General features: G+C 37.6%; 1 protein-coding gene across 6 annotated transcripts in view; it reads right to left on the bottom strand.

Moving 5' to 3' along the window:
* Nucleotides 1–16,210, bottom strand: part of LOC112920491 (cytidine monophosphate-N-acetylneuraminic acid hydroxylase) — a 152,040-nt gene that overhangs the window by 87,177 nt on the left and 48,653 nt on the right. The window contains exon 1 of one of the 6 annotated variants that reach the window (XM_025999283.2): nucleotides 15,211–15,524. The exons of the other annotated variants lie outside the window; for them this stretch is intronic. Within the exon in view, the coding sequence (XP_025855068.1) occupies nucleotides 15,211–15,221 (11 nt within the window). The 5' untranslated portion in view covers nucleotides 15,222–15,524. Of the gene's footprint in view, nucleotides 1–15,210; nucleotides 15,525–16,210 lie in introns of those variants that run through there. 6 annotated transcript variants of the gene reach the window in all.

Genomic DNA, 16,210 nt, shown 5'->3' with positions numbered 1-16,210 from the left:
TTTTGCATAGGGGAGAGAGCTAACAGTTGTGATGCTTAGGGCAGCCCGGGTGGCTCAGCGGTTAGCACTGCCTTCAGCCCAGGGCGTGATCCTGGAGACCTGGGATGGAGTCCCACATCTGGCTCCCTGCATGGAGCCTGCTTGCTTCTCTCTCAGCCCGTGTCTCTGCCTCTCTCTCTCTCTCTCTCTCTCTGTCTCTCATGAATAAATACATAAAATCTAAAAAAAAAAACAATTGTGATGCTTCTCTATATATATAGTGCAATTGCACAATTAAATAAGTGAGTGCCAAGAGAGAGGGCTGGGTTTATCCCTGTTAGAGTAGGAATCTACAGATAAGCACAAAGAAGAAGCTAGAATGACTGGGGTGGTAATGGATAGAATTGGAGACATCAGTATGAACTCATGTTCAGCTTGCTGTAGATACTAATGGATATACATAGAAAAATCTGGATGACATGTGTGTATACACTAATTAGTATACACATATTTATGTCCTGGCTCAGTCAGCTAAGAGGGCCAAGAAGCAACAGTATCCCAGGGCAACAAGTACACTTGGCAGCCAGATCTTGGTGTCTAATATTATTCTCCAATAAAGAAAACCAGGGCTCCTTAGAGAGAAATGGTTGCTTCTCAGACTAGAAAAGGAAATACATAAGATGAACCTAGCACATCTTGTAGGGCCAGAGAATAAGAAAGTGCAAACACATGTATACACCCAAAACCATAAAACCAAAACCAAAACCCACAAACAGTTATATGGATATGGGCTACACATAGTAATTTTTCAAAGAGTACCTCATAGGAAAGAGGGAGAGAGAGAGTAACTTTAGAGTAGAGAAATGTGACAAACACTACCTCATTCAGATGCTCAAGGTCAATATCAACAGTGATAAATTATGTGACTATGTAGCCTTGATGTGATGTAATGAAATGGCATTTTACCTTTGATATTCTTCCCCAAACCCATAACCTTAGCCTAATGTTGAGAAAAAACATCAGACAAATTCCAATAAATAAATGTCCTATAAAATATTTGATCAGTATTTTTTGAAATTACCAAGATCATCAAAAATAAGGAAAGCCTTAGAAACTGTGCTAGTCAAGAGGTGCCCAAGAAGACATGATGATTAAATGTAATGTGGTATCTTAGATGTGATCCTGGGACAAAGAAAGGCCTTAGGTAAAACAAAGGAGATACAAATAAACTAGGAACTTTAGTTATCAATAATGTATCAACACTGGTTCATTAATTATAGCAAACACATCATGCTAGTGTAAATGTTAGTATTAGAAACTGTGTAGAAAAAAAAGAAACTGTGTGTACTATATATGAAAACTATTTACTAGCCTCTCAATTTTTCTGTAAATATAAAACTTTTCCAAACAATAAAGTATATTAAAAAGTAAAAATTAAATTACTTTGTTTTAAAATTTGTAATAGTTATTTAATAAAACCAAAAAACATAAAATTCAATGTTTAAAAATATGGTCTGATAAATGAGGCAAAGAATAAAGTACTTCAAAATAGAAGAGTGACCTAGAAGAAAACATAGGCAGTAATCTCTTTGATACTGGCCTTCGCAACATTTTTCCAGATATGTCTTCTCAGGCAAGAGAACAAAGGCAAAAATAAGCTATTGGGACTGCAAAACAAGCTTTTGTACAGCAAAGGAAGCCACTAACCAAATCAAAAGGAAACCTATTGAATAGGGGAACATATCTGTAAATGATATATCCAAAATATGTAAAGAACTTATACATATAAGTATATATGTTAAGTATATAACTTATATACTTATAAGTATAACTTATAAGTATATAAGTTAAAGAACTATACAACTCAACACCCAAAGAAACCCCAGTTTAATTTGAAAATGGGCAGAGAACCTGAAGAGAAATTTTTCCAAAGAAGATGTACACAGATGGCCAACAGACACATGAAAAGATGCTCAACATCACCCATCATCAGGGAAATGCAAATAAAAAACACAGTGAGCTACCCCCTTACACCTGTCAGAATGGTTAATATCAAAAAGGCAAGAAATAACAAGTGTTGGGGAGGATATGAAAAAAGGAACACTCATGCACTGTTGGTGGAAATGTAAATTGGTGCAGCCACTGTGGAAAATAGGAAATTAAAAATAGCAGTACCATCCAATCCAGAAATTCTACTAATGGGTATTTATCCAAAGAAAATGAAAACACTACTTTTCAAAATATATGCACCCTTGTGATTATTACAGCATTATTTACAATAGGGACAATATAGAAGTAACCAAAGTGTCCACTGATAGATAAGTAGATACACACACACACACACACACACACACACACACACACACAGTGGAATATTACTTAGCCATAAAAAAGAATAAGATCTTGTCATTTGTGGCAACATGATAGTCCTAGAGGGAATTATGCTAAGTAAAATAAGTCAAAGAAAGACAAACACCATATGATTTCACTTGGTATCTAAAAAACACAGCAAACAAATAAAAGCAAAAACAAACCCATAAATATAGAGAACAAACTGATGGTTTCCAGAGGAAAGAGGTTGGGAAGGTAATGGGCAAAATGGGTGAGACGGAAGGAGAGAGACACGCTTCCAATTATGGATGAGTTAAGTCACAGTAATAACAGGTACATCAGGAATATAGGCAATGGCATTGCAGTAGTCACAGATGGAAGCCAAATGTGTCGTGAGCTAAATACAGAGATGATGAATCACTATGTTGTATGCCTGAAACTAGTGTTAACATTGTGTGTCAGGGTACCTGGGTGGCTCAGTGGTTGAGTATCTGCCTTCCGCTCAGATCGTGATCCCCAGGTTCTGGGATCAAATTCTGCATCCAGCTCCCTGCAGGAAGCCTGCTTCTCCTTCTGCCTATGTCTCTGTCTTTCTCTCTGTATCTATCATGAATAAATAAATAAAATCATTTTAAAAAAAAGCACTGTGTGTCAACTATACTTTAATTCAAACAATTTTGTAAAGGATAATCCTTCTCCCCTGGCTTATTGGGAGGATTACATGAAACAGCAGAAGAGCACTTAGTGCTGCATGATGCCATTTATATGAATTACCAAGAATAGTTAAATTCAGAGACAGAAAGAGGAATGGTGGCTTCCAGGGCTGGGGGGGGAGGGAGAGAGAGAATAGAGAGTTATTGATTAGTGGTATAGTTTCAGTTTTGCAGGATGAAAAAGTTTTGGAGATGGGTGGTATTGATGGGTGCACAACAATGTGAATGTATTTGTTGATGCCACTGCACTGTACACTTAAAAATAGTTATGATGGTGTATTTCATGTTATATGTATTTCACCACAATCTTTAAAAGAAGCACTTAGAACATTGCTAGGCAACTTTTGTTAATCTAAATTAAAAAAAAGAGAGAGAGAAGAGTGAGCTACTTACAGGAATTCTAGGAAAACAGAAACAAGACATACATAGAAAGTGGGGAGAGGGAGGAGGAAAGTAGAAATTGTGAGACGGAGTTCCGAGATGAATGTTGTAAGGAAGCAAACCACACTTTCTGGTCACAATAAGCCATATTTTTCTTCCTTCCTGCTGTTAAACCCTGATGCTTTGGGAACAGAATAAAATACTCATGTAATCAGCTAAACACATAAAATGTACCATTTTTATTATGACAATTGTATAAGACATCTTTTTGTTTTCAAAGTGTTGTGCTGAATGTTATGAAATTGCCAAGAGTTGACAGTTTCTGTAAAAATGGGAGTCTCTCTGGGAAACGAACTAGGGGTGATGGAAGGGGAAGAGGGCGGGAGGTGGGGGTGAATGGGTGACGGGCACTGAGGGGGGCACTTGACGGGATGAGCACTGGGTGTTATTCTGTATGTTGGTAAATTGAACACCAATAAAAAATAAATTTATTATTAAAAAAATGGGAGTCTCAGTTCAATCTATTATACAGAGCCAGTGTTCCTATTATCATTTTATAAACTTAAAAAAAACAAGTTCCTTCATTTGTCTATTAGAGTGTACCCTACATTCACACAGAACTTTATGGTTTTCCAAGCCTTATTTAGAGATTTCAGAATCTCACCAATCATCAACATAAACCCATGAGGAGAGTATTTTTACAAAAGTAACAGCCTTTTTACAAGAATGTAAAGATAAAACAATAAATGACAATAACAGACAAAATAGTAATAACATCAAAGATCTGAACCATGCAAATAACAAACTACACTATATATGCATAAATATCTATAAAGCCATCTGCCCAACACACACAGAATGCACATTCTTTTTAAGAACACATAAAATATTTATGAAATTTGACCATGTATGCTTGGCCATAAAGCAAAACTTACCAAGTTTCAAGGTATTGAAATCATAAAGAACATGTTATCTGACTCCAATGTAATTAAGTTAGAAATCAAAAAAGAATGTATACAATCTATAGGTTTGGGTCAAGAATAAATTACAATGGAAACTAAATAATATTTCACATTGAATGTTATGAGAACTAACATATCAAAATGTGTAGTATGAAGGTAAGCAGTGCTTAGAGAGAAATATTTAGCCTTAGATATGAATATTTTAAAAATGCTAAAAATAATGAGCAAGAACATTAAAGAGCAATAAAATAATTCAAAGAAAGTAGAAAGAATATAAGAACAAATATTAATAAAATAGAAACTCTACATGTATTATTTTTTATAATAAATTTATTTTTTATTGGTGTTCACTTTGCCAACATACAGAATAACATCCAGTGCTCATCCCCTCAAGTGCCCCCCTCAGCGCCCGTCACCCATTCACCCTCACCCCCCACCCTCCTCCCCTTCCAACACCCTTAGTTTGTTTCCCAGAGTTAGGAGTCTCTATGTTCTGTCTCCCTTTCTGATATTTCCCAACATTTCTTCTCCCTTCCCTTATATTCCCTTTCACTATTTTTTATATTCCCCAAATGAATGAGAACATATAATGTTTGTCCTTCTCCGATTGACTTACTGAACTCAGCATAATACCCTCCAGTTCCATCCACGTTGAAGCAAATGGTGGGTATTTGTCGTTTCTAATGGCTGAGTAATATTCCATTGGATACATAAACCACATCTTCTTTATCCATTCATCTTTCGATGGACACCGAGGCTCCTTCCACAGTTTGGCTATTGTGGACATTGCTGCTAGAAACATCGGGGTGCAGGTGTCCCGCCGTTTCATTGCATCTGAATCTTTGGGGTAAATCCCCAACAGTGCAATTGCTGGGTCTAGGACAGGTCTATTTTTAACTCTTTGAGGAACCTCCACACAGTTTTCCAGAGTGGCTGCACCAGTTCACATTCCCACCAACAATGCAAGAGGGTTCCCCTTTCCCCACATCCTCTCCAACATTTGTGGTTTCCTGCCTTGTTAATGTTCCCCAATCTCACTGGTGTGAGGTGGTATCTCATTGTGGTTTTGATTTGTATTTCCCTGATGGCAAGTGATTAGTCTTTGATAAGACTAATAAAACTGAGAAATTTCTAATGTAATTGTTAAGAAAACTAAGGGAAAAATACAAATGTCAATATTAGGAATGAAAATTATACAGACATTAGAAATATAGTAAGGTAATCTCCACACCCAACATGGGGCTCGAGCTCACAACTCCAAAATCAAGAATTGTATATTTTATTGATTCAGCCAGTCAGGCACCTCAAGGCTACTTTAATCTTTGAGACAGTATGAGAAAAAATTTTTACAAGCCAATTTTACTCATGAACATGGATGCATAGTTCTAATAAAAATATGCACAAACCCAGATCAGCAATATACAAAAAAGATAAAGCATTGTAACCAACTAGGCTTCATTCCAGAAATGCAGGATTAATTTCATATTAAAAAAATTAAGAGACCTGCCCACAAAACAGAGCCAATGAGAAAAAAAAATCATATAATCATCTCAAAAGACACAACAGTTTAAGAAAATGTTATCCATTCATGACAAAAACTCATGGTAAAATAGGGAAATTCCTTATTTGAGAAAAAAAATGTGTAAACCAAACCAACAAAAACAAACCAAAACAAACCTACAGCAAATATTCACAATGATGAAACACTGAATACTTTCCTTTGATACTGTAAATAAGACAAGGATGCCTCCAATTACCACTTTTATTCAACATTGTACTAGACCATCCCAGGACATTGAGGCAAGAAAAAAGACAAAAGGGGCGCCTGGGTGGCTCAGTCAGTTAAGTGTCTGCCTTCTGCTCAGGTCATGATCCGGAAGTCGTGGGATCAAGCCAAGCCCCGCATTGCATCAGGCTCCCTGCTCAGTGGTAAGTCTCCCTCTCTCTCCCTCTATTCCTCCCTCTTTCTCATGCTCTCTCTCTCTCTCTCAAATAAATAAATAAATAAAAATCTTTTTTTTTAAAGGAAAAAAGATAAAAATATAGTACTCAGAAAAAAAGAAGAAAAAGTTTTCATGATTTAAAGATAGACTGCATACATAAAACATTCAAAAGGACACCCAGACAAATTATAAGAATCTATGAGAATTAAGCAGAGTCTCTGGATATATAATCATTTTAAAAGTCAATTTAGGGGATCCCTGGGTGGCGCAGCGGTTTGGCGCCTGCCTTTTGCCCAGGGCGTGATCCTGGAGACCCGGGATGGAGCCCCGCATCCGGCTCCCGGCGTGGAGCCTGCTTCTCCCTCCTCCTGCCTCTCTCTCTCTCTCTCTCTCTCTATGTCTATCATAAGTAAGTAAATAAATAAATAAAAATAAAAGTCAATTTAGGGCAGCCCTGGTGGCTCAGGGGTTTAGCACCGCCTTCAGCCCAGGGGGCGTGATTCTGGAGACCTCGGATCCAGTCCTACTTCAGGCTTCCTGCATGGAGCCTGCTTCTCTCTTTGTCTCTCTCTCTCTCTCTCTCCCCACCCCCGGAATAAATAAATAAAATATTTTTTAAAATAAAATAAAAGTCTATTTATTCTCAGAGCAGCAAGGAAAAAAAAGAAACTATTTTAAAGATAAAACTTACAATTGCATAAAACAAAGTATCTAGGAATAAATCTAACAAAAGATGTGATGAAATCTATGGAGAAAATTATAAAATTCTATTGAGAGACATTAAGTAGATCTGTAAGTGGAGAGTTTTATTTTGTTCACTGATTGGAAGCTCAATTATTAGAAAGATGTCAATTCACTCCAAATTAATTCATAGACATAATATAATCCAAACCAAATTCCCAGAAAGTTTTTTCAGAGGGAGTTTGTGTTTTATTTACATCATAAAAACTTATTCTAAAATTTATTTGGAAAAAAAAAATAAAATAAAATTTATTTGGAAATACAAAAGGCCAAAGAAGAGATAAATCATTCTTGAAGAAGAATAAGATAAGGGAAGATTTGTCCTACCAAATATCTTGATTTATTGCAAAGTTATAATTATTAAGATAGTGTGATATCACTATCTCAAGGATAAATAAAATACATCAGTGAAAGAGGGCTGGAAACAAGCACACATACACAGTAACACTTGAAAAGTGACACTGTAAATCAGTAGGGGAAGGATAAACATTTCCATATGTGTTGCTGGGATAACCTGGAGTCCATATTGAAAAAATTAATTGGCCTCCTGCCTAGAACATCGACAAAAATCAGTTCCAGGCAGATTAAAGTTCTATATTTAAGAGGCTAACAATGTAAGTAAATACCTTTTTATGTTCTGAGTTAATTTTTGTAATTGATAATGAACCCAGTAACCCTAACCTAGCTGAGCAGTGCAACATATTTATATTGTACATATTTATAGTGCATATAAATATGTTGTGCATAAACATAATTATATTGCACTCTAAATACATTTACAATATAAATAACAGTAAAATTGTGGGTAGTAGCATTCAGGTCAGTAAAATTTGTGGGAAACAAAACTTGCCAATGGATTGTCGCCTTGAGTCTTGCTGTGTTTTTGTTTAGATTAACAACTTTATTCCATATTGTTCAAGAGGAAACAAAGCTTAGCAAGGAGAGAGAGCTTGAGAGGTGCCAGGGAAGCTATAGGTTCGTGAACTTAGGAGCCAAGCACAGTGATGGCAGGGCCCAGTGGCTACAAAGACATGGATTAGCTCCATCCACATTGTTGAGCTAAATGAAATAAATTAGTCAGAGAAAGACAAATACCATAAGATTTCACTCATGTGTGGAATTTAATAAACAAAACAAATAGGCATAGAGTAAAAAAGGGAGAGAGACAAACCCAGAAACAGACTCTTAACTACAGAGAACACACTGATGGTCACCAGAGGGGAGGTGGGAAGAGGGGGATAGGGGAAACAGGTGATGGGGATGAAGGAGTGCACTTCTGTTGAGTACTGGTGTTGAATGGAAAGGTTGAGTCCCTAAACTATACACCTGAAACTAATATTACACTGTATGGTAACTAACTGGAAATTAAAAACTTAAAAAATTTTACACTACTCATGGGTAAGGGCAAAAACCTCAAGAACTGTATCTGTGACAAGTTATATAATAGGTTATTTTAGTTTCTGTTCTGTGGAAACAGTAAAATATTCCAACAAAAGCTTTTAATGTAGATTTTTTCTATTTTCTTTTAGAGATTCATTCATTCATCCATTCATTCATTCATTCGAGACACAGAGAGTCAGAGACACAGGCAGAGGGAGAAGCAGGCTCCCCGCAGAGAACCTGATATGGGACTTGATCCCAGGATCTAGGATCACATCCTGAGCCAAAGGTAGACACTCAACCAATGAGACACCAAGGCATCCCAGATTTTTTTCTTTTGACACATGTTGTTGCTTGCTAAGTGTAACAGTCCAATCATTGCATAAATGTGACTTTAAAAAAAAGGCAGGAGTACCTGGCTGGCTCAGTCAGTACAGCATGTGACTCTTGATCTTGAGGTTGTGAGTTCAAGCCCTATGTTGGGTGTAGAGATTACTTAAAAATAAAAGCTTAGGGAAAAAAGGCAAATAATAAAGTTTTTGAAAGATAATACAGGAAAATATCTTTGTAGTCTTGGCATAGGGTGGACTTTTTTCCCAACAAAACACCAAAAAAGCACCACCCAAAAAGAAAATTATTGTTATTTCAGACTACATTAAAAGAATAACATGCTCATCCAAAGGCACTGATAAGAGAATGAAAAGACAAACTCCCAAATGGTATATACGCAATACCCATATAACAAAAGCCTTCTATGCAGAATATATAAGAACTTCTACAAATCAATAATAAGACTACAAATACAAGATAAATGGACAAGCACTTCACAAGAGAATATTCAAACATAAAAAGAGGGCTCAACCTAGTAATTGCGGAAATGAAAATTAAAACCACACTAACATACCACTACACTCACCAGAAGACTAAAATTAAAACAACTGAAAATACCAAGTGTTTACAGGGAGTAATGGAAACTCTCATATATCACTAATGGTTCAATCACAATGGAAAATAGTGTGGCATTCTCTAATAAAATAGAAAATACTCTTACATCATAATTTAGCCGTCCCACTTTTAACTAAGTCTCAACACTAGAGAACTGTGCATATGTTCTCCAAGTTACATATACAAGGATGTATATCACACCATTATTCATATTAGCTTCAAGTTGGAAACAATACAAATGTTTGTCAATAATAAAATGATAAATTAAATATTTATATATTATGTAAATAAATTATAATGGTGGAATACCATGCCATGGAATATGAGACAAAGTGTACATGAACCAATTAAGACTAGTTGTAAAAATATACACCAGTGTGAAGGGACAGGTTACACACACACACACACACACACTTGTACACAAATATTCAATGTAATTTCATTCAAATAATTTTCCCAAAAAGGCAACTAATGTATATTTAGGAAAATGAGAAAAATGCTATTAAAGCAAGAGTAGTACATATCTTTGATGGGGAGAGAATTATAATCAGAAAGAAACACACATCATGCTATGTAGCTAAAGCAAAATAGAAAGGGAAAGTTATTGCTTTAAATGGCTACATTAAAAAATAATAATAATAAATGGCTACATTAGAAAAGAGGAAATCTTAAATCAATAATCAAAACCTTCAATTTTCAATCTAGGAAAAGGAAAGCTAAACCCAAGGCAAGGAGAAGAGAGAAAATAATAACAATTATGGTAGCAATCAATGAAGCAGAACACAAAAACACTAGAGAAATCAATGAAACCAAAAGATGGTTCTTTGAGAAGAACAGCAAATTAACAAACCTCTGGGGAGTCTGATCAAGAGAAAAAGAGAAAACATGTATTAGGAAAACCAGGAATGGGCAGCCCCGGTGGCGCAGGGGTTTAGCGCCGCCTGCAACCCGGGGTTTGATCCTGGGGACCCTGGATGGAGTCCCACATCAGGCTCCCTGCATGGAGCTTGCTTCTCCCTCTGCCTGTGCCTCTGCCTCTCTCTCTATCTCTGTGTCTCTATGAATAAATAAATAAAATCATTAAAAAAAAAAAAAAAGGAAAACCAGGAATGAAAAAGTAGACACTATCATCAATCCTACAAATATTAAAAGGACTATAATGTAGCGGCCTCTGGGTAGCTCAATTGAGCATCTGACTCTTGATTTCAGCTCAGGTCAAGATCTCAGGGTCATAAGATCAAGTCCCATGTCCAGCTCTGCATTCAGTGGGAAGTTTGCTTGAGATTCTCTCTCTTCCTCTCATTCTGCCCCTTCCCTCTCTCTAAAAATAAATAAACAAATCTTAAAAAAAAAAAAAAAGGTCTGTAAGCTAATATTTTAAACAACTATATGTCAACAAATAAGATAATAGAAGTGAAGTGGAAAAATTCCTGAAGGAACGTGAATTGCCAAAACTGTCTCATGAAGAAATAAAAAATCTGAATAAGCCTATGACAGGCAAAGAAATCGAATTGGTAATTAAAATTAATATTTTCACAAGAAAACCTCAGTTCCAGATGGCTGAATTCTACTGAACATTTAGAGAAAAATTAATATCAATCCTTCCAGACCAACCGGGATTTGTCATAGGAGTATAAGATTAATTTAATACTAAAAGTAAATTAATAATATACCATATTGATAAAGAGATTGAAAACCACATGATCATCTCAAAACATACAGAAAGAACATTTGACAAAAATCCAACATCTCTTCGCAATTAAAAAACAAACAAACAATTAAGAACAGATGGGAATTTCTTCAATCTGATCTATAAAAAACCCACAGCTGGGCAGCCCAGGTGGCTCAGCGGTTAAGCGCGCCTTTCTCCCAGGGTGTAGTCCTGGAGACCCAGGATGAGTCCCACATCAGGCTCCCTGCGTGGAGACTGCTTCTCCCTCTACCTGTGTCTGTGCCTCTCTCTGTGTGTCTCTCATGAATAAATAAATAAAATCTTAAAAAAAAAATCCACAGCTAACATTATACTTAATGATAAAAGACTGGATGCTCTCCCCTAAGATCAGGAACAAGACAAGAATGTCTTCTCTGGCCACTTCTACTCAACATTATACTGGAGGTTCTATTCAGGCAAATTAAGTGAAAAATATAAATAAATACAAGCCATCAAGACTGGAAAGGGCATTATATGGTCTCATTTATTTGGGGAATATAAAAAATAATGAAAGGGAATAAAAGGGAAAGGAGAAAAAATGAGTGGGAAATATCAGAAAGGGAGACAGAACATGAAAGACTCCTAACTCTGGGAAATGAACTAGGGGTGGTGGAAGGGGAGGTGGGCGGGGGGTGGGGGTGACTGGGTGACCAGCACTGAGGTGGGCACTTGATGGGATGAGCACTGGGTGTTATTCTATATGTTGGCAAATTGAACGCCAATAAAACTATTCTTTTAAATAAAAAAAAAAAAAGACTGGAAAGGAAAAGTAAAATTATGTGCAGACAACATGATTTTATGTAGAGAAAATCCTAAGTGATTTAATAAAAATTTTCTAGAGTTAATGGATAAGTTTACCAAAGGGACAGATGTAAGATTAACAATAAAAATTAATTGTGTTTCTATATGCTGGCAATAAACCATTCAAAAAAGAAATTATGAAAATAATCCCATCCAGAATACCATCAAAAATAATAAAACATTTAGGAATAAATTCAAAGAAATGCAAGACTCGTAAACTGGAAACTACAAAACATTGAAGGGAAGAAAAATTCTAAATAGACAGACATCCCATGTTCATGGATCAGAAAACTTAAAATTGTTAAGATAGAAATTCTGCCTAAATTGATCTACAGGCTTACTGCAACTCCTAACCAAAAATCAGAAACTGACAAGCTGATCCTAAAATTTTCATGGAAATGCAAATGCAATGCACAAGGTGGACCACCAACATGTTTTCCTCTTTAAGTTCCCCAAATTTCCTCTGCATTGTCTTCTAGTGGCCAGAACTGGAGCGGGTTTAGGTTGCATTTTAATGATAAGTGCTTCCTGTCTTATGCAGAATAATAATGGCGAAAATAATAATTAGGACACTTAATGGACAAACTTCATAAGAAAAAGAGGAAAAAGACATTCCTCCAGGACACCTTTCCACTGTAAATTGCATATTCTCTATCATCGATGCTTTACAGCTTTTTAGTTTGAAATAAAGTTTGAAATAAAAATAAAATTGATTTTGAAATGGACTCACAGAAATTTGCAAAAATCGTCACAAGCCTTCTGTATCCTTCAATTAGCCTCTCTTGCTCATGACATCTTGCTACTGCATGACCGTTTACAATATCAAAACCAGGAAACTGACATTGTTGCAATACTGCTGGGTGCAAGCTTTAACCTGAAGTCACCAGCTCATACGTGTACCCATTTGCGTATGTGTGTGTGTATGGCTTCTGTGATTTTATTCCATGTATAGACTTGTGTAGCAACCACACAATCAAGATATATAACTCTTCTATCACCATCAAGGACCTTGCTTGGTGGAACTCCCAAGGACTGCCTTCTATATGGCACCCCCACTGTGCCTATTTTCTGGCAAACCACTGATTTGTTTTCTACCCTGCCTGGATGCCATTTTGCACGTCAGATGTACATAGAATCATACAACATTAAATTGACTTTTAAACTTTCCAAATCTCTCCCATTGCAAAACAAAACAAAACAAAACAAAAATATGTCTCAGCCCCACATACTCTCCAGGTAGTTCTCCCTCTCCTCTCCTTTACAGTCAGACATACTCCTCATGATTGCCATTTATGCACACCTAACAGCTCATCAGATTTTGTCCTACATTTCTGGCTATCCTTTCTGTTTCCACTGTAGACTCATCCTTCCTCTGCCTGGTCATTCAATGTTCTGGTTCCTTAAGGCTCTGTTTTACATCTTCTTCTTTTCACAGTTTCTCCCTAAGAGATCTCATCCATCCCCATGGTTCCAGAACACAAATGCCTCAAACACATATATGAGCAGACTGGAGCCACAAAACCATTTCTGTACAGTGAACTGCCTGTTGGGCATATCCTTCAAGGATGTCTTAAAGACATCTGAAACTGAGCACATCCAAAATTCAACTCAGCCCATCTCATCCATCCCCAAACCTCCATAGTCTACCATGACCCCTGTTAGCTGACACCTCCCTTCCTCTCACCATCCCATATTCAAATCAAGTCAGTCCTTTTTACCCAGTAGGTGTACTTCACAACCACCCTCCTCTTCTACCTTATCCAAACTACCATCCTCTCTCCCTTCTGAACCATTGTCGAAGTCCCATAACTGGTCACTCTGCTCTCACTCTCTAACTTGTTCTTTCTACTATGGCCAGAATAACATTTCAAATGGAAATTTCAGGATCATCTCATCCTGTCAATCCTTCTCCCTCCTCTCAAATAGGCACCAATATTCTGCTATTGCTTCTAGAAGAGCAAAATACCTAACGCAGCCTGGGAGGTGACACACAGTGACCCCTAATCACTTCCTCCAGCTCTTTATGTGTGCTATTTCTACTAACAACACATGGCCTTTTTCATTTCCTCAAAGAATAACCCCAAACCCAGAATATACTGCTCTGACGCCTTCTTCACAGACTTAACTCTTCTACCCTTTAGATCTCAGTTCAATAATCATGCCTACTGGGAAGCCTTCCCCAACTTCCCAGAGAAGGTCAAATCCTGCTATTATACAGTCTCATAGGACCATGTACTTTTCTTTTATAGGACTCATTAAGCTTTTAGTCTAACCTTGAATTAGGAGATTGGTTAATTATCTGTTTCCGCTAAAAAAAAAACCTGAAAGCCACACAAGGAAGGAAATGTGTGTGTGTGTTTAAGTTCACCACTGCACCCCCAAGGGCTTACACACATAAGGATTCCAATGAGCATTTGTTGAAAAAAGAAATGAATATTGCATTTAATGGGTGACAATGGCAATTCTCACAAAACCTTTTTTATGAACCTGGAATTCAAATATGCAACCATTCCTAGAATATCTTTAGAATAGCTTCATGTTTACTCAAGAACTAGCATGTACCTAAATAGTACACGGACATTTTAAAATATAATATCCTACAGACAGTATCCCCTACATGACTAGGCAGCAGTCTAAAAATTTATTTGTACTGCAACTGACATTTCTACCACAGAAACAGGTTGCAAACAGAGATTAAGCCCAACGCAGCCCACAAAACCTTATTCCTCTCCTAAAGGAGTCAGCATTTTACTCCGAGGACCTTTCAGGCTGACTGCACTTTCTGAACCATGAATTCTGAGTACCTTGGACTCTAGAACACCCCTTAACTCCAAACCATCCAGGGCTTGAGCCCCTCAGGCCCTTTCAGCCCTAACCCTTTACTATTTCTCGTGGTCCTAAAGCTTTCCAAGCCCTAAGCAAAGCAGGAGGCAATGTACTGACAGAAGCAAATTCCCAAAACAAGAAGATCTGCTGGGAGCCAGAGAAAAAATAGTGGAAATCTGCAGAAAAGGAGATGTCACCAGTGAAGGGCTGGGTGAAGTGGACAGGGGGGAGAAAAGAGAGGGCTGTGGCATGTAGACCATCAGGACAAGCAGGGTGCAGAGGAACCCCAAACCCCAATAACTGGCTGAGTCATGAGTCAGATGCTCCAAAGATGTCACATACTGTATATATTCCCAAATCATCTTCCTATCATCAACTCTATCCCATCCTCCACCAACAGCTTTCAGTTCTTGAATCTTTTCATCAGAAGGAATGAACACAAGCTACCAAAAATATCAATCCCAAATTTTATAGGGAAAAAACTTTAAAAACAATACCTTTGTTCCATTCCAGGAAAGAAGAGGCCAAACTGCACAAAACAGCTCTTAAGAAAGTATAAACAGAAGGAAACTGAAACCTTCTTTTAAGTGTTTAGAGCTTCTAGAAGGACGGCAGCCTGGAGATTTCAATTCGCTTGGTAAATTTGATTTGATTTCTTTGAAGCCAGAAAACCTTTTCAAAAGCAATTATGAAAGCACAGCAGTTAAGCGAGGCTTCTGAAAACCTGATGAAAATTTCAGTTATTAGCCAACCTTTATCCACATAGCTCCACCCCTTAAAGCCTAGCAAGTGACGGTGAGTTTAGATAAACTTCTAATTCTCTGCCAGCACAGAGTATAAGGAGGTGTGTGTGGGCAGGGGGAAGGGTGGATGGGGGGTGGCTGGGTATGGGGATGTGTGGGGGGCGTCGTGTGGGGTGGCTGGGTATGGGGATGTGGGGGGGGGTATGTGCACTGGCACATGAATGGGGTGAGAGAAGAGAAAGCATCAAGGAGGAATTATTAATAAACTCTCGAGCTTCTTGTACTTTCCTGAAACTAAATCAGCCGGTCACATACACATACATATACTGTTTTGTTTCCAAGCAGTAAGAATAACAGCTTTATTCGAGAAGAAAGGCTACCTGTAAACTGTTTTCTATCATGGTGTAGAGTGTAGTTCTGGCACCTGTTCCTCCCTGACTCCTACGCTCCTGACTGTGCTTCTGTCTTCCAAGCTCCTGGAGCCCACAACAGTGTCAGTTCAGTTAGATCAAAACCCAGATCTCCTGGCAAGTCTGGGATGCCCTTTACGGTTTATTTCCCCCTGTTTGACAAATCCTCTGTCTCTTGGCTGGTCACTATTCTAGCTCTTGCAAGTAGGTCTTCCATGGTTCTTTAAACAGGTACAATATGGGACACCTGGGTGGCTGAGTGGTTGAGCATCTGCCTTCAGCTCAGGGCGTGATCCCGGAATCCAGGACCAAGTCCCACATAGGGCTTCTTGCAGGAAGCCTGC

Source organism: Vulpes vulpes, chromosome 12 (assembly GCF_048418805.1).
Source record: "Vulpes vulpes isolate BD-2025 chromosome 12, VulVul3, whole genome shotgun sequence".
Lineage (NCBI taxonomy): Eukaryota > Metazoa > Chordata > Mammalia > Carnivora > Canidae > Vulpes > Vulpes vulpes.
Note: the sequence above shows the minus strand (reverse complement) of the source record. Positions and strands in the feature narration are given on the sequence as shown.